Source organism: Pangasianodon hypophthalmus, chromosome 24 (genome assembly GCF_027358585.1).
Source record: "Pangasianodon hypophthalmus isolate fPanHyp1 chromosome 24, fPanHyp1.pri, whole genome shotgun sequence".
NCBI lineage: Eukaryota > Metazoa > Chordata > Actinopteri > Siluriformes > Pangasiidae > Pangasianodon > Pangasianodon hypophthalmus.
Window position 1 is genome coordinate 13,532,090 of NC_069733.1, and position 17,987 is coordinate 13,550,076.

A 17,987-nucleotide genomic window follows, 5' to 3' on the forward strand; every position below is an offset into this window, starting at 1 on the left:
CTTAAAGCATATCTAAAAGCATTTAAACCAATCCAGACTCTTTTGGAACAAAATACTCTGGTCAGATGAAACAAAAATAGAACGAGTGAAGTACTCGGACATATCAGAAGAGAATTTAATCTCATCAGCCAAAAAAACTGAATCTGGAAAGAAGACAGACTTTTCAATGAAACAATGATCTCAAATATACAGTGAAGATAACTCAAGAAGGCCTCGTGTGGCCTGGCCAATCTCCTGGAGGATTAAAATTACGAGTCTATCAGAGGGACCCTCATAAATTTGGGGAACTGAAGGCGATTTGTTAAGAGAAATGGGCCAAAGCTGAACTAATATGCTGGAAAAGCTAATTACTTCTTACTGTAGAGGTCTCAGAGCTGTAACTGTCAACAACTGACAATACCTTTGCAACAAAATACTAATGTTGATAATTTATGTTGATAATTTTTTTAAACATACAGTATCTTTGTTTATCTTTTTGAATACATACTTTTTTCCATATTTATAAGTACAGAGTCAAAAGACATTGTGTGTGTAAATTTGAAGTGGATATACACTGGAACTTTTAGTAATTATTAATATAAGAATTTATTAAATAACAAAAAAGGTCCAAATACTTATTTCCCCTCACTGTATATCCATTATACATCTTCACTGAACCATGATGTACCAAATGACCAAACATGGCATTGCTGTCTCACAGCTACAGGATCATTGGTTCGATCCTGACCTGACATCCCAATATATCTGAATTCACCCTAATATTTATTAGCTGCGCCCTGACGTGGTACAGAACAGACACAGGCAATAATATTACGGTGTTGCTCCTGGACAACATTAAAAACTCATGGGGGCTCTATGTGCATTTTAACTGGATGATCTTCCAGGATTTAAAGCAGGACAAATGCCCACACTTCTTTCTCTCTGAAGGCATTTACCTCAAACACGACCAGTTTTCCTATTTAAAAGGCTCCGTGGCTGCATTTGCTATTTTAACAGAAAAACACTATGAATAATTTCTTAAAATAAGATTTATATTGCTTGTGTCCCACCAGAGCCAACATTCACATTCATGTGCACATGATTTGATTAAACTCCACAGACTGTCTCACTCTCACTCACACTGAAGTGAAAATGTTTTTTGTAAATTTCATTTTCTCCAGCATACTGTTAGTGTAAAACACAACTATGACGCATGATCAAAGACAGTCTACAGCATTGTCTTTATTAACATAATTACAAACGCCACTGATAGAAGACATACCTCAGAGTTTCAGAGCAGAAGGTTATATACGCTTTTTTTAAAGGTCAATGAGACATGAGGGAGAAAAGCAAGAGAATGGGCTTCCATAAAGAAAAAAAGGGATTTTAGTTTACAAATCACTTCACACGTACTCCTTTCCAGTCTCACTTCGAATTACAGATCTTAGAAAAACATTTTTGGAACGCTTCCTTTTGCCTTCTTTCATCTGCTTGAAATGCTTGCCAACGAAACATCGTAAAATTGGTGATGCGAAACAGGTTGGTGTTGCATTCTTTAGTTAAGGGCAGTATTTTTACTTAACAAGAGTCCAGTTAAAAATTTAACTGGTGCCTTTAAGATCAGTCTGAGATGACTCCACTTTTTGTCAAAATACAATTAGTTTAAACTAATGCTGAACCAAGAGTCAGCTCATTACACCACAAATCCAGTTTATAAGTCTTAAATTCAGTGAAAAAAGTTATATACACACACAGCAAAGGAATGGTTCTGAAGGGATGGACAAGCCTAATATTAGTGCCTGTTTTAGCATTAAGTTTAAGTGACTTGTTTACATAATGCATTTTACAGACCAAACAAGATTTACAGAAAAGAGGACATGAGAACAAACACAAATCATAAGGCAACAGAAACTAGAACTGAAAAGATACGGTGATATGTTGTGTAATCACACTTTTTGACTAACTACTTTATTTCCTTGACAGAGTTAGATAGTGCTGGTCTGTTTCATACATTAATAATTTTGAAAAGAAATCGGGGATGTTGAACATGTCAAGGACCAAAAAACGCTGAACTCTAAAGTACACTGGACGCTTTGCAGGTTGATCGATGTAAGACTAATAAGATGATAAAACAAGCGCTAGGCCACTGAAAACAATCTACAAAGTGCAAAAAATGTTTTTACAGACTCAAATGTGTGTCCTGTTTAATATATTACTCTTAATGTTCTAGGTCTTAAAACATCTTGTATCTAAAGCAACCACGTCCCTATCATCCCACCCTCCTCCCCCCACCCACTCCAAAAAAAAAAAAAAAAAAAAAAAAAAAAACCCAGAATTTTTACAATGGCGCTTTCATTTGTTTAACAATACTCATCCTGTATAGTTCTTGTATATTATTATGTCTTGAGTAGGTACAAACAAGGATAAACATGTGGTTACTTGTGACATTGCAGTAATCCTAATTAAAACAGAGTTTTTGTTTTTTAACAAAATGTACAATAATAGGTTATCATGCATCTTCTCTTAAGCACATTCTAAAATCAGATTCTGCCTAAACGTTAACTTCATTTCCACTTAAACGAGAATAACGCATATCAAAATTTCATTTGATTTAAATTATCCCACTATTTAAACAGCTCCTGTACACAAGATGTCTCATTTACAGTTATGCACATCAACCCGTTTGTTGATAAACTCTATTTTTTTTTTTCCATCTACATTAGTGTTCAGTGGAGGATTCGTCCTCCTGTGAATGTTTGCCGAGTGCACTGGGACGTGTGCATTATGAACAGATAAAATGAGTGAGAGTGGAGAAAAGAAGGGAGGAAGGGACGGGGATGAACATGGCAGAAGCTGACTAATGCTTGCCCTCCATCATTCAGAGCTGCCCAGCCCCAAACTCTAATCTCATGGCCAATCAGAATGGGAAGAGCATACAGATCATAGAGAGAGAGAAAGAGAGAGAGAGGGGGGCTGTGGTGTGGGTTTGGAGGGAGATATGGAACGAGTGAGACAGAAAGAAGTCTCCATGGTCATTAACAGCTGCAGCCCTCTTTCTGAGGCTGTGTGTCGCTGGAGAGTCGGCCGCCTTGCGGCGCATTGGGCTTGTGCTGGACTCCTGACTCGGCAGCGTTCAGGTCCAGACTACCGTCCTGAATGTTCTGGTAGATCTTCTTAGCTGCCTCCAGGAATGCATCTTCAACGTTCTCACCTCTGTTCAAAGAACAAATACGTTGGGCTTGGATGAGACCAGTGCTAAATTATAAATAAATGTGCTAGACCTAGCCATACAAATCTCTGCAATTTATTTTCTTACCTGCCATCATTATAGTACAAGTAAAATGTATATTTCATCTATTTAAAATAGTTTTACACTTGCTTAAGGTGTTTATGCAGCAAATACGCAATATAAATTTGGACGAATAATGATTTAGAAAATACTACATACAACACTTAGCTCCAAATGCATTGCACTCCTATGAAACATCCAAACACACATGACTGACACTCATACAAATATTTTGCAAAATGCTTTTCATTTGATCACTATCATAACTAAAAATAACTGCAATTAATACCAAACACACCTGACTACATTGTTTACTGATAAAGGAAATAAACTTACGTTTTGGCACTTGCCTCCAGAAACAACAGGCCTATTACAAAACAAGATTAAGCGTAAATTAATTAAATCAGTAAAGGAATGCACGATAAGTCCATTCTATTTCATAAAATGATTTTCCTACCGTTCTCTTCAGCGAACTGCTTCGCCTCTTCATACGTAACGTCTCGCTGGGCTTCGAGGTCAGCTTTGTTACCGATAAGAATAATCACCTGAGGAGAAAACAATTACTCAGGACAGAGCAGCTTAACAAATATGCTGATTCTCTAAATTACTGAAACATCACTAACTAATTTCCCTGTTTTATACCGATGATGTGGAACAGTTAGGAGTGTGCCAGATACAAGAGCTGGAAAGCTGAAATCACTATTTGTCATGAAGGAGAAAATGTGATGTTCACACCATGAACACACACCCGGAGCAGTGGGCAGCCTTTTTTGCTGCGGCACCGGGGGAGCAGTTGGGAGTTCGGTGCCTTGCTCAAGGGTCTCACCTCGGTCGTGGTATTGAGGGTGGGAGAGAGCGCTGGTCATTCACTCCCCCCACCTACAATCCCTGCTGGACCTGAGACTCGAACCCACAACCTTCAGGTTCACCTTCGGGTTGCAAGTCCGACTCTCTATCCATTAGGCCACGACTGCCCCAGTCGTGGGCAGTCAAAACTGGCAGTGAAAACACTGTCGCAAAATAACAGTTAGCGATACACTCCCAAAAACATTGCTAAGCGCTGCACAATCCAATCATATTTTAATTACTGTTAACACCCAGAAGATGCTGATATATATATAAATAACAGCATGTTGCAAAGTATTTTATTCCCCTTATACCAACACAATTTGCCAATGATGTCAATTTATTAATTAAACAATAGCACCACATACTTTTTATTCATTTATGTATGTTTAATGATTGCACAATTCCCATGTTAAACACTGGCTAATGTTAATTTTGCTGTGATGCTTTCAATCTGTTTCTGTAGATAGTCTAATTTTTTTTCTGCATTCATTAAATTAAAGCTTGAATGATGTAATGAAATTTTAAAATTTTATACATGCCAAAGTCTGTTAGCTTGTACAATTAGAAATAAAAAGAATATATTAATCAACTACCATAAGTCCTTTTTTTTAAAAAATTTAGTCATTATAAAACAGCCTTACTAAGAAGGCTGAACAACTGTACATACAAGATGGAGCTGACGTTCAGTAAAGCTTTTGCTGTGCATTTATTAACAAACATTTACACCACTGACGGGAGGAGAGTTTAACTGCAGTGATTCTTTTATGACACTCTGTTTTCGAGCAAAGTCCTTTTGCCCTTCCACGCAGTTACCTGAACATCCGATAACTGACTCTTACACCTACTCAAATATCAAACTGGTTTGAAATGCACATCCTCCATAGCAGCCTGGTTATTATAATTTTGCATGCATGATGTGTCAAAAACTGATGTGTCTACAATATTAAATCTCATTTTTATTTATACACTCATTAAACTAAGCAATCAATTCAATGGGAGCACAGGGCAGATCAGCTTAGTGTCTGTAAGGCAGGAGGTATACGCCAAGGTATTTATTTATTTATTAAATAAAAATGTGTGGGTTGATGTCATGTTTTCTAAAGACCAGATGCAGAGTTAAATTAGAAGCTAGATGCATTCTGCTGCTGATATTTAGTACAAACACAAATGGAAAGGGAACTAGAACTAACTAACTAGACTAGAAACAACTGCTATTTAAAATGCCTTGTTACATTATACTGGGAAGTAGCATAGTATAACCTTTTCACCTTTCATGCTTGAAACAAAGTAGGAAAATAGAAAGTTAACAAAACACGTCTCTGAGATGAGCACGGATGTCATCAGTACTATTGACTTCACTGTTACTCTCAATAACATCCGATTAGGAGATGATTAGCTATTTGTTTTCTTCTCATGCCTTGTTTTTTTTTACTTCAAATAAAAATATTGTTTAATTGACTTTTAAAAGAACTCATCTCAAATCTCATCTCAATCATAAGAGCAACTACTACAAGTAGGAATTCTGACGTGTCGCAGGATCTCGCACACTTACTGTATTCGGGTTGGTGAGATTCCTTGCGTCAGTCAGCCAGCTGCTCAGGTGGTTATACGTGCTTCGCCTGTGGAGAAAGAGCACCAGGTACCACTTTAAGCTTTAAACAAAGTTGTTTTATGTGTTTAATCCAACATCAATGCTCTTAAAGGTTCATTTTGGGTTTTTAATGCTCAAACCTTCTAGTCTCAGATTATGAGATATCTCCTTAAGGCTTTACAGAAAATAATCCACTCTACCTGGTGATGTCGTACACCATGAGAGCACCGGCGGCTCCTCTGTAGTAGCTGCGAGTGACTGCGCGGAATCGCTCCTGACCCGCCGTGTCCCAAATCTGCAGCTTCACCTTCTGCCCGCTCACCTCGATTATCCTCGTGCCGAACTCCACCCCGATCGTGTGAGGGCAGTCCGCCATGACTGATTCAGACAAGAACAAACAACGCGTCATTCACTCCTCATGACTCTGGAGACTCCTTCCTCTGTGTAAGCTGCTATTATAGAAATGATAACGTATTAGAACAAGCGCACTAATGTAAACCTGTGATCTGCCTTGTAGAAAATTAAGCGATATCTTCTGACCTATTATATTTGAGAATTCACCAGCACTGGGGTATAAATTCTTTTAAGAGATTCTCCATATCTGAGGCTACTTTTCAGAAGCAAGGGTTTCTGTTTGTGTGTGTCTATATGGAGACCACAAAACCTTAACTGGACTTGTTGTTCACTGCATTGCTCCAGCATTGGAAAGCTTCTCTCAGGTTTGACTCATACCAAGGCTTTTAATGTTGGTTATAAATCTGTATATCTGGACTGACATTTGTAAACACTGGCTGTTTATTAGCTGAACTAAACACCTGCCCTTACACTTCCATTTTAAGAAAATTTCAGCACAATGGATTGTCTGTTCTTTTCTCAGTAGAGGGAAACGTCTTGCCTGTAATTGCCGACGTGCTGCAGATGTGATGGAAAGAGATTTGGCTGCAAGAAAACCTTTTAAGACACATTTATATATGCCAAATTTGATGAAGGCAAAATCTGCTCATTTTGTCTCTGTGAAATCACAAAAAGTGTATTTAAAAAAACATTAAAAAAAAAAAAAAAAAGAAACATACAGGGTCCTCATAGAGCGACTATATTCAAACTGTGGGGCATGCGGAAAGAAATGCAGGGAGGGAGAGAGAGATGGAAAGTACCAAAAATAAATCTTTAAACAATCATTTTAGACCCGCCAACCTTCATATATTTTGTGTAGGAGCTCTGCATTTTAACAACAGAACAGAAAAATATGCCAAAAGAGCAGTCTTCTTTTTTCCCCCTAAGAAATAAAAACAGCAGATGAGCCAATCAACATATGTATCCTGAATGACTGACAGTTGCACAGGTGTGTTGAGGGCTTTTTTTTTTTTTTTTATAGTTAAGCAGTGAAATAAAGTCTATCAATGTGTCTCCACCTTTTTGGCCAAAAAAAATAAAAGGCTCAAAATTCTGACCCCCCCAAAAAAAAAAAAAAAAAAACCACATTAAATAGGCCTAAAATAAAGTGGCATAAATAGGCATAAAATGAAATCCAACACTTTTCAAATAATTTTAATGGTGATTATAACTGGATCTGATTTAAAACATTGTTTGTTTGCTCTGGTCCCATGATATTAGTGGGTTCAGGAGGGATGTTAGGCAACCGATCTGTAAAAGCGTTATATCGAAAATGTAGGCTATTGTTATGTTTCTTACTGTTCAATGAGATCACCTGCTAATAACTGTCAATAATTTCACTAGGTATTTTTTGGCGCTAGCAGGGTTTAGAGGTCATGGGTTCTATTTAAAAGGAAAACCCTGGGCAGTGAGGCTCATCAGGAAAAGGTCTGAATACCTTAGAGACTTAAAGGATCACTGCAAATCAATGCAAAGGTCTTCTGCCTGATCACTTTCATCTTACGATGAAATATTTCTATCCTGATGGGAGTGGTTCCCTCTTCTGCAGTACAAGGGCTCACAGGATCCTCTGATGAGGTTGAAAATGATCTGAATCATATGCTACGGCCTTCACAGTCACCAGATCTCAACCCAACTGAACACCTACGGCAGATTTTCACACGACAGGACTCTCCATCACCATCATCGTCATCATTATTATTATCAAAACACCAAGTGAGCGAATATCTTTTTGAAGAATAGCGTTCATCCTTCAGCACACCTCCAGAGACTTGGAGAATGTGTTGAGGGGCAGTGAAGCTGCTCTGGACCATTTTCCTTTCATTCATCACCTGTCTGTAAGTATGGCTTAACAGGCAGCACTACTTACACTTCTTTTCTGTAAACTGGTGGAGCAAACAAGACTTTCCAACCCCCATATCACCTGGAAGAAGAAACACAAGAGAGTCAGTGTCAGGAAATATCTAAACATCTGAAAATGTTCACTAGCAGCAGGTCACTTACCAATAATGATATATTTGAAGATATAGGAATAGTTATATGGTGCAGTCGTCATTTTGGTTCTAAGGGGGAAAAAAGACAAATTGTAATGATATATAACGATATATAACATAAAGAAATATAAACAAAGCACAAAGAGTAGCTGGTGTTAAATTAGCCGCTTGCTGATGCTTCACTAAAGGCTAGTCAGCTGACATACTATTGTCTTGGCATTAACCTGGCTAACGCCTAGCTAGCTAACAAAGCTACTAATAGCTAATAAAATGAATACAGTTATGTACTCAGTTATGTATTAAAAGAAGAGTTATGTGTCCTAAGAAGTCTTGTAAAAGCTTGTCGGGTCACCTATGCTGCTTTATGACATCTTATTAACTAGTCATGCACGTAAACAAATCACCGTGCTAAGTGGCTAAGAGAGTGATGCAGGCCGGTGCTACGATGAAATTAAATAGCCGTTAGTTAGTTAGCTAGTTAGCCTAGCATCCATGTCTGTCTATCTATCCATCCATCGAGCTATTAACGGATAATTCTCTTGCAGTGCATAAGGCGACTGTCATAACGAGACCCGGGTGAGCTGGATCACAGAGCAATCCAGTGTTTCAGGTCAAACAAAGCACAATATCTTGCCTATTTGTCAAATTATATAAACAATCGCTAACTCGGATATTTTCGACGGCTTAGCTTAGCTTAGCTTAGCTCAGCTTCCTTAGCCTAGCGCCACACAGAGCTCAAGGAAAACAGTGAAACACAAACATGCTGCCCTAAATGCCACCCCGAGAGCATTTTAAAAGCTTCTGACAGTCAGATATTTCTTGACAACACTAGGCTAAAACACTTTACCTAATATATGAATTCAAGCCGGCTCCTGTAGACCTGAGCAGATTCCCGCACCGATGGCGTCCAGCGTCTTCCTACACGTCTATCAAAACAGTGACTGCGGCGCCCTCTAGTGGCCGCACCGGGGAGCGCAGCGGCGCAACGCGGAAGTCACTCGCTTTATTTAGCTAAGTGCTGATTCGCTCTGTAATGGACACGAGCCATGGTGTGAAAGGCGTTGTTTAATCCAGCATGTAGTGCACTCTACTGACTATATACTGCACAAATGTGCTGTTTTTTTCTAGCCATGTGTAACCATGTGTGAAAACCACTTAATTTTAGTGTCCAGATGATGTGGAGCAGTGGCTCTCAACTGATCTTACCTGAGACCTTTTTGTCCTTTATAAAGTGTTGACCCAAAAGCAGTAATATGTGGGGGAAAAAACTGCCATGGATAAACAAGCTGTTCCAATAGATCAGATCAGTTCTACATCTTCCAAAACAGAATAAAACACCATCTTCGGTCATTATACTACAACTACTACTACTACTACTAATAATAATAATAATAATAATAGTAATAGGGGTGGCATGGTGGCTCCTACCTCTAGGGTTGGGGGTTCGATTGCCGCCTCAGCCCTGTGTACATGGAGTTTGCATGTTCTCTCCAGGGGTTTCCTCCACGTACTCTGGTTTCCTCCCCAGTCCAAGGACATGCACTGTAGACTGACTGGCATCTGTAAATTGTCCGTAGTGAGTAAAAGGGTGTGTGAGTGTGTCTGTGATTGTGCTCTGCGATGGGTTGGCACTCTACCCAGGGCGTCCCCTGCCTTGTGCTCTGAGTCCCCTGGGATAGGCTCTAGGCTCCCTGTGACCCTGTGTAGGATAAGCGGTACAGAGAATGGATGGATAATAATAATAATGAGACAAAGAAGAAACCATATACTTGCGCTAAATGTGTGCTATATGTGCTAAAAACATTTTTTTTAAAAAACTGCAAAGAACAAAAAGCAGCAAAAACTGTTCAAATATATCTGATTAATTCTAGCTCTTCAAAACATTAAAACTCTTTATTATTATTATTAGTCAGTATGGTTACCAATGTAATATGATAAATGACTTATGATATATACGTGGTATACTGCGACAGGTACATGGACTATACATGTGTTAAGCAGAGGAGAGATTAGAAATGAATATTGAAGACTAGTGTATGACTGTGACCTGTATATGACTGTATACAGAAGGAAAAATGGTTAGGCTACAGAGTGGGGGAAAAGTATTTGAACTACTTCTCAAAGTCTAAAAATCATTTTATATTACTTATACATTCTTTACTATCAGACCATGGTCATGGGTCAAACTGGAAGAGACGGGTAAAAAAAAAAATGCCTTTCATTTATCCCCCCCAAAATATCTAGTCAGTGAAATAAGTTTTGAAAACTATAACCATATAAATTATTAATCATTAATAATAAAATTAAAATTAATAATAATACATTTTTTGTGTTCTTAGTAGGATACAGAGTTTCTCCCTTCTGGACAGGTAGGACACACACACACACACACAGAGAGAGAGAGAGAGAGAGAGAGAGAGTAAAGTAATGTTGAGTGAACATTGGTAACATTAGAAGATGTGTAAAGTCCTTATTTTTTTGTTTTACTATTGGATCATATATGCATTTTGTCATCTTTTCTACTACCAGAGCATTCTTACACCTGGATTTCAGTCAAATATGAATTTAAAGAACTAAATTAACTTTACTGTCTTCTTGGTGTCTGGCTTGGCGCACACGCACACACACACACCAGAGTCCAAAGAGTATACAGTTTTTGGTAGGCTATATTTCTTCCTCAAATGTATTAATTAGAAAACCAACTTGAAAAAAGTTTTAAATTTTGACAGAGAAAAAGCAAAGCAAATTTCATCTTCATATATTAGAACTGATTGACATGTGGTGGCCAAATTGTTTACAATAACTCAATGTTTACCCCAACACATGCCTGCTGAAAGCTGATTGGCTGATGGTGGCCATGTTTTTAAGTAACTAGGTCATCATCAAGCATCCAGCTGTAGATCAGATGCAGTACACCAAGTTTCACACCAAAGTCTGACACCAAAATTGTGAAGACAGTACAAAAATCCTATGACTAGTTTGCAAAAAAAAAAAAGGTTTCGCATTATTATACAAATTTAAGTGGGTGAAGCTAAATGTGCCAAAAGGCAATTTTTTTTACAGTTGGAGCAAGAATCAACCTACAAAAATGTTCATCGAACAGCTTATTTTCCAAGAGATATGCTTGTTTTCGTGTGCTCAAGCATAAATAGTGCCTCCAGAGGCCAATTTGAGTGAGAATGCATCAGATAGTAGGGGTCCCTAAGTGAACCTAACATTCGTGTTTCATGATAATATAATCCAGGGAAAAAAATTTGTTTGTACGGCTAATGGTTCAGAAATATGGAGATATGGACCAAAATGTAAAACCCATTAGGCCATTTCGCTTGCCTGAGTAGAGGGAGGGATTAAAACCTGTTCACCAAGTTCCATGTCCCTACAGTTTAGTCTGAATGATTCATTTTAATGCAGAAGAAGAAGAAGAAAAAGAAGAAGAAGAAAGAATTGGACCCCTAACAAGAAAGAAAGAAAGAAAAGTTTTTGCTGGAGTATAGTGTCTGCTCACAACTTTAAATAAAATAATTAATCAATACGCAGTTGAGACCGTAGGGTGCGGAACGCCTGTAATGTAAATACACATCAGTTGTAACAACCTTAGATGTTTTCTCCCAGTGTTATCCCAGTATAGGCCTATCTGTTGTCTTACAGATTACAAGAATGGAAAAATTATATGTGGCATGAAGGTAAGTGAGTAGTAAAATAAAGTTTCTGCAGGTACGTTGTGAAAAAAAAAATCCAAAAGTAGAAAAGTCAGTAGAGAGCCAAGTAGGGAACATAATAGCTTGGCTGTGGAAAATGAGTATGATGGGTGTGGTTTGTCCTTGATTGTGAGGGATAAAGCACACCTGTGCTGGTAGACAGCGCCTGCTGTCGTTTTTTCTCCTCAGCTCACCCTGAGCAGCTTATCTAACACACAAAGACATTTGAGTTCAGCAACAGGTAGGTTAATCAGAGTGTTATAGCTATATGTAAAACAAAGAATAGATTGCATAAAGTGACTTTGCTTGATGTGGTCTTTTTGGTTGAACTTGATTTTATTAATGACCCGAAACGTTTACGTTCCTCAAAAGGTGGTGGGCATTTGGATAATACAAAATTAAGCTTCTTGGTGTTTTTAAGTGGCTTTGGGCAAATAAACGGGTAGAATTTGATTAATTTGATGAGTAGAATTGCTGCATTTTATGTTGCAAAGGGGTCAAACATGATGCCTTTAGACTACATATTACTCTTTTCTTGACATACAACTGTCTAAAATTCACAGTCTTCTCTTGAAGCATGGTTTATCATCCTGAGTTTAAGAAGGCAGGAGAGAAGCCTGGTCTGCAGGTATGGAGGATTGAGAAAATGGACTTAGTTGCAGTCCCTGAGAATCTTTATGGGAGTTTCTATACAGGAGACACCTACATTGTCCTCAATACCATCAAGCAACGTTTAGGAGGTCTACAATACGATCTTCATTTTTGGCAAGGTGCGAGGACAGGGTGACCTAAATAATACAAGTTATTTGATGTACCCTTTTGTTTGGCATGTTCTTGTTAGGCTATGCATTTCTTCTTGTTGTCCAGGTAATGCCTGCACTATAGATGAGAGTGCTGCAGCGGCCATTTTTGCAGTCCAAATGGATGACTATCTTGGGGGAATGCCTGTACAGTATCGAGAGGTCCAGGGCCATGAATCTAAAACATTTGTAGGTTACTTCAAATCAGGTCTTAAGTACATGGTAAGGAGGACTATACATTTAAACATGATGAAAAATGATGCATGACTTGGACTGTCAATGAATTTACAGATTTTTTTTAATACCTCAGCAAGGTGGTGTGGCATCAGGGTTTAGAAACGTGGCATCTAATGCAGGAAGAATACATAGAGTCCTCCATGTTACAGGCAGACGAACAGTGAGGGCTACTGAGGTCCCGGTGAGCTGGGGTAGCTTCAACCAGGGAGACTGTTTCATTCTGGATCTTGGAGATGTAAGGGAACAGGCATTCACTAAATGTCCATATTGTCTGATTTTATACATTGTAAAATGTAATATTTATTAACTAGCCCTTTTTATTTACCCCAGGAAATCTACCAATGGTGTGGCACAAAGAGCAATCACTTTGAAAGGTTAAAAGCCACCAATGTTTCTAAGGGCATCCGTGATAACGAGCGAGCTGGAAGAGCAAAATTGTACATATGTGAAGATGGGTCGGAGCCTGACAAGATGCTGGAGGTACGTTTGTCTAGAGTATTTTCTGCATCTTCGAAAGGGATGTTCATTGGCTGTTAAATTGGACTGAATTCATACAGCCATGATTAAACATATAAAATCCAGTTCTACGTTAACTTTTCAGATCAATTTCTCAGCTACATTAGTTTGTTTCCATCGTCATGCCATGTCCCAAAATTTGTCTTCCTGCCTTCATGCTATGTCCCAAAATTATTTTTGTAAACAACAAACTCCTATAATGGCATCGTTAAGATTCTTGGACCAAAGCCTGATCTTCCTGATTCGGACTGTGATGACTCTGAGACCGATTCATCGAATAGAAAGATGGCCACCTTATACAAGGTAAGACTCAACTAGTTTTTCTTTATCTGATTTGATATTGACTGAAATTAGTACACTGAGAATGTATAAATGGTCATTAAAATCTAACAGGTGTCAGATGCCAGGGGAGCGATGTCTATCACGTTGGTTGCAGCGGAGAATCCTTTCTCTCAGAGTGCACTGGAGTCGACGGATTGTTTTATCTTGGACCATGGTTCCAATGGCAAGATCTTTGTCTGGAAAGGTCTGGGAAGGCCCAAATATTATTTAAGTTGTAGAATGCAGCAGAACACTTGTACAACCATTTATGATGTAGTGTGCACCTTCTATTGCCTTTTAACCCATTAGGAAAGACACCTTCCTGATTAAGTATTAATGAATCAATTACAGGTAAAGAAGCCAACCCAGAGGAGAGGAGTGCAGGGATGAAGGCTGCAGAAGAGTTTATTCAGAGAATGGGGTACCCAAAACACACCCAGGTTCAGATCCTGCCTGAAAATGGGGAGACCCCACTTTTCAAACAGTTCTTCAAATCCTGGCATGATGTGGCCCAGACTGAAGGGATGGGGAAAGGATATGTGTCCAACAAGATCGCCAAGATTAAGAAAGTACCGTTTGACGCATCTACGCTCCATCTCTCGAGTGCTATGGCTGCTCAGCATGGGATGATTGATAAGGGAGATGGAGAGAAAAAGGTGAAAAATGTATGAAATAACCAGGAAAATAAGATTTAGATATTAATTCAGCTAAAAGGTATGGAACATGCCACAAGAACTTTTGATATCTACACCCACTGACTACGTTATTAGGAATACTATATGCCTGGCTTATTCATGCAATCATCCCATCAGCCCATCATGTGGCAGCAGCACAATGCATAGAATTGGGCTACAACAGCAGAAGACCAGATCAGGTTCCACTCCTGTCAGCCAAATACAGGATCTGAGGCTACAGTGGACACGGGTTCATTGAAACTGGGTATTTGAAGACTGGAATAAAACCACATTTCCCCATTCTTTGATGTGTTTGATGTGAATATCTGAAGCTCTTGACCTGTGTCTGCATGATTTTATGTATTTCGCTGCTGCCACGTGATTGGCTGATTAGATAATTGCATGAATGAGCAGGGGTCCTTGTAACATGGCCAGTGAATGTATATGTAGTGTACAGCTACTGAAATGAGCTCTTTAAGAGAAAATGTTTACCAGTGCAATCTTCAATTCTCTTTATATGAAGATTTGGCGCATTGAAGGATCGGACAAGGTGGACGTTGATCCCTCAACCTATGGGCAGTTCTATGGAGGAGACAGTTACATTATCCTGTACAACTACCAGCACGGGGAACGTCGAGGACAGATTATCTACATTTGGTGAGATACAAAGAAAACCAACACCATCCTTGTGGTGATAAGGAGTTCATTGTGAATGGCCAGCTTTGGGTGTAGGCCAGACACTTTGTGTGTTCATGTTACAAGTAACAGTATCTGACAAGGTGAACTAACAGTATCACTTACACCATTATTTGTATCCCTTGTATGACTTGGATGACTTCAGTTGTCAGTAGTTTTTTTTTTTTTTTTTTGGTACACAGGCAGGGTGAGGATTCCAGCCAAGATGAGAAAGGTGCTTCCTCCATCTTGGCCACTCAGCTGGATGAGGAACTGGGTGGAGGAGCAGTGCAGGTGACTGACTGGTTGACCATATTACTTACTGTCTGTATGGACTTACTGTAGGCCCTGCTTATAAGGCCCGGAATGGTTTGGTTCCTCAATATTTGTCTGAGCTGTTACCCCCTACATACCAGCACGTGATCTCCGCTCTTCCGAAGCTGGTCTTTTAACTGTACCATCAACTCGTCTTAGAACTATGGGTGATAGGGCTTTCTCTTCATTGGCTCCAAAACTGTGGAATTCCCTGCCCTCTGAGATTAGAAGTGCAGCATCTCTTAGTGTTTTTAAATCTTCTCTTAAAACATACTTTTTTGGGGTAGCTTTTCCATGTGATTAATTTGCTGTTATTTATACTGGCTCTGTTAAGAATGATTCTTATTTCTATGTTTGTATTTTATCTCTGTTTGTATTTTATTTTATTGTATCATTTTAATTTGTATTTCAGTGTGTTTTAATTTATGTAAAGCACTTTGAGATGCTAATTTAAAAGTGCTATATAAAATAAAGTTTATTATTATTATATTGTAGATGTAGGTATCAGTGTTAACTAGAAACTTATTATTAATTTATTTTTATTAATTAGTACTTAGTACTAATGTACATTAGCACATGTTTCTGCAATGGTTCTTTATTTCTTTTTGACCAGTTCCTCACTCACAAAATAACAACGTGGTGCATGGTGGGATGATTACTCTTTACTATCATATGCAGAATAGTAAAGATTTAAAATTTTATCCATATAAAACATAGGCATCCTCAAAATATCCAGCAGTTCAACAACCACCCATCTGTTATTTACTCAGGTTATTAAACGTCTTGAAGAAAATACTTATGTACTTGTCTCAATGTACTAATGTACTTACTTACACTTATGTACTTTCCTTAGGTCCGAGTGATTCAAGGCAAAGAGCCTGTCCACCTCATGAGTCTTTTTGGAGCCCAACCAATGGTGGTTTACAAAGGTGGGACTTCCAGAGGTGGTGGTCAGTCAAAAGCATCAACAATCCGCCTTTTTCAAGTTAGGTCCAACGCTGCTGGCCACACCCGGGCAGTTGAGGTGAGTTTCTTAAATGGACTGAAGAATTTGTATGTCCATTTTATGCTATTACAAAAAAAACTATATATTTTTCATCCCAAAAAAGGTTGATCCAGTGGCCTCTAACCTCAATTCCAATGATGTGTTCATTTTGCTGAACCCATCTGCCTCGGTGCTATGGGTGGGTCAAGGTGCCAGTGATGTCGAGAAGCATGGAGCTAAACAGCTCAGTGAGGTTTTAGGAGCGCAGGTTTCTGAAGTGACAGAAGGTGAAGAAGGAGGTATGGCAGCTGACTGAAATGAAATGTTATCTATGTTGTTACTATTGCCGTTATTGTAAAATAGCTTTAATTATTGATTTATTTTTATGCCCACTGCTTATTTTTGAAGATCACTTCTGGGGAGCTCTCGGAGGGAAAACAGAATATCGCACATCTGAACGACTGAAGAGCAAAATGGACTCTCATCCTCCCCGTCTGTTTGCTTGCTCTAACAAAACAGGACAATTCCACGTGAGTGACTTGTTAACCTTTTTCTTTCTATGATGTGAAAATAGCCAGCAGTGGTGCACATCCATCACTCCATATATCACTCATGGTAAATTTTAAAAAAAGGCTTTTCCCATCAGATTGAGGAAGTACCAGGCGAGATGACTCAAGAGGATCTGGCTCCTGATGACGTCATGATCCTGGACACTTGGGATGAGGTAAAAATTTCAGCAGCACCATGAGCAAACCCAGGCTGTGTTCAAGTATAACCAATGTGGTGATGCTTCTGTTTACATCCAAGGTCTTTGTCTGGATTGGAAAAGAGGCAAATGAAGAAGAAAAAACTGAGGCTGTAGCATCAGGTAAGGGTTTTTTTTTTTCTCCCCATTTTGTAAAGTCGTGCAATAGACTTTCAGGTCTTCAGTTTATACCTTCTGTGCTCTAGTTTACACAGAATGATTTTATTTTTTTTTAATTACTGTGCCTGTGTCTTGTCCTCTTGTATTAGTTGTACTTGTCTTTCTATGAAGAAGACATGGAGATTTTTTTAATGATTCATTCTTTCTCTGCTCTAATACTATATGTAAACTATTTAGATAATCGCTTTTAGTAGAAGTATCTAATGCAACTCAGGGGAACTAATAAATCCATAAAACTATCTACAGACTATTTAGTATCATGGCTGGCATAGTGAAAGGGCTGATACAGTGTTTAGGTTACTCGCATGTATTAATGCTTAAAATCTCATCTAAAATGTTTCCCTGCATGTGTGCTCACTTGACTATGATTGCTGACTCTATCTGCTTTCTCCTAAGCTGTCAGATACATCGAAACCCATCCTGCCGTTAGAGACAAGAGGACTCCTGTTGTGAAGATAACGCAGGGCTTCGAGCCTCCCACGTTCACAGGGTGGTTCCTGGGATGGGATTATGATTACTGGAGCTCGGATCCACTGGAAAGGGCTAAGGCTGCTCTAAAGCACTGAACCTACTGCTGTTTAATGTGGCAGATTCAGTCTCATGCAGAATAAAATACAAAAATCCAGTTAGTGTGTGTTTTTTTTTTTTTTCCCCTTTTTCACAGAATTTGATGAACACTACAATAACTTGGTGCATTATTCTTTGCTATGAAAAAATGTGAGCATAACCTAAAAAAAAATCTACAA

General features: G+C 38.7%; 2 protein-coding genes across 2 annotated transcripts; one reads left to right on the top strand and one right to left on the bottom strand.

Moving 5' to 3' along the window:
* Window positions 1-1,201: 1,201 nt before the first annotated feature.
* LOC113537055 (ras-related protein Rab-14) lies at window positions 1,202-9,077 on the bottom strand. Its single transcript, XM_026931354.3, has 8 exons — window positions 8,943-9,077; window positions 8,106-8,164; window positions 7,972-8,025; window positions 5,909-6,086; window positions 5,670-5,736; window positions 3,726-3,813; window positions 3,605-3,635; window positions 1,202-3,192 (listed from the first exon to the last, which is right to left on the bottom strand). Exons 2-8 carry the CDS (start codon window positions 8,155-8,157, stop codon window positions 3,015-3,017), a joined length of 648 nt encoding a protein of 215 aa, XP_026787155.1. The 5' UTR covers window positions 8,158-8,164; window positions 8,943-9,077; the 3' UTR covers window positions 1,202-3,014.
* A 2,837-nt stretch (window positions 9,078-11,914) lies between these two features.
* On the top strand, window positions 11,915-17,866 carry LOC113536899 (gelsolin-like). Its single transcript, XM_026931049.3, has 16 exons — window positions 11,915-12,034; window positions 12,357-12,563; window positions 12,661-12,815; window positions 12,904-13,065; window positions 13,161-13,310; window positions 13,560-13,649; window positions 13,740-13,872; window positions 14,019-14,323; window positions 14,865-14,998; window positions 15,220-15,310; window positions 16,185-16,355; window positions 16,441-16,615; window positions 16,725-16,846; window positions 16,963-17,040; window positions 17,124-17,184; window positions 17,638-17,866. Exons 2-16 carry the CDS (start codon window positions 12,371-12,373, stop codon window positions 17,805-17,807), a joined length of 2,190 nt encoding a protein of 729 aa, XP_026786850.3. The 5' UTR covers window positions 11,915-12,034; window positions 12,357-12,370; the 3' UTR covers window positions 17,808-17,866.
* Window positions 17,867-17,987: the final 121 nt, after the last annotated feature.

Bases quoted from the DNA above. Each gene is read 5' to 3' on its own strand.
- LOC113537055 (XM_026931354.3), bottom strand. From the start codon at position 8,157: ATGACGACTGCACCATATAACTATTCCTATATCTTCAAATATATCATT. The intron at 8,026-8,105 runs GTAAGTGACCTG...TTCTTCTTCCAG, and splicing joins CTTCAAATATATCATTATTG to GTGATATGGGGGTTGGAAAG. The intron at 5,737-5,908 runs GTAGAGTGGATT...CTTTCTCCACAG, and splicing joins ATGGTGTACGACATCACCAG to GCGAAGCACGTATAACCACC.
- LOC113536899 (XM_026931049.3), top strand. From the start codon at position 12,371: ATGGTTTATCATCCTGAGTTTAAGAAGGCAGGAGAGAAGCCTGGTCTG. The intron at 15,311-16,184 runs GTGACTGACTGG...TACTTTCCTTAG, and splicing joins TGGGTGGAGGAGCAGTGCAG to GTCCGAGTGATTCAAGGCAA. The intron at 16,847-16,962 runs GTGAGTGACTTG...TTTTCCCATCAG, and splicing joins ACAAAACAGGACAATTCCAC to ATTGAGGAAGTACCAGGCGA.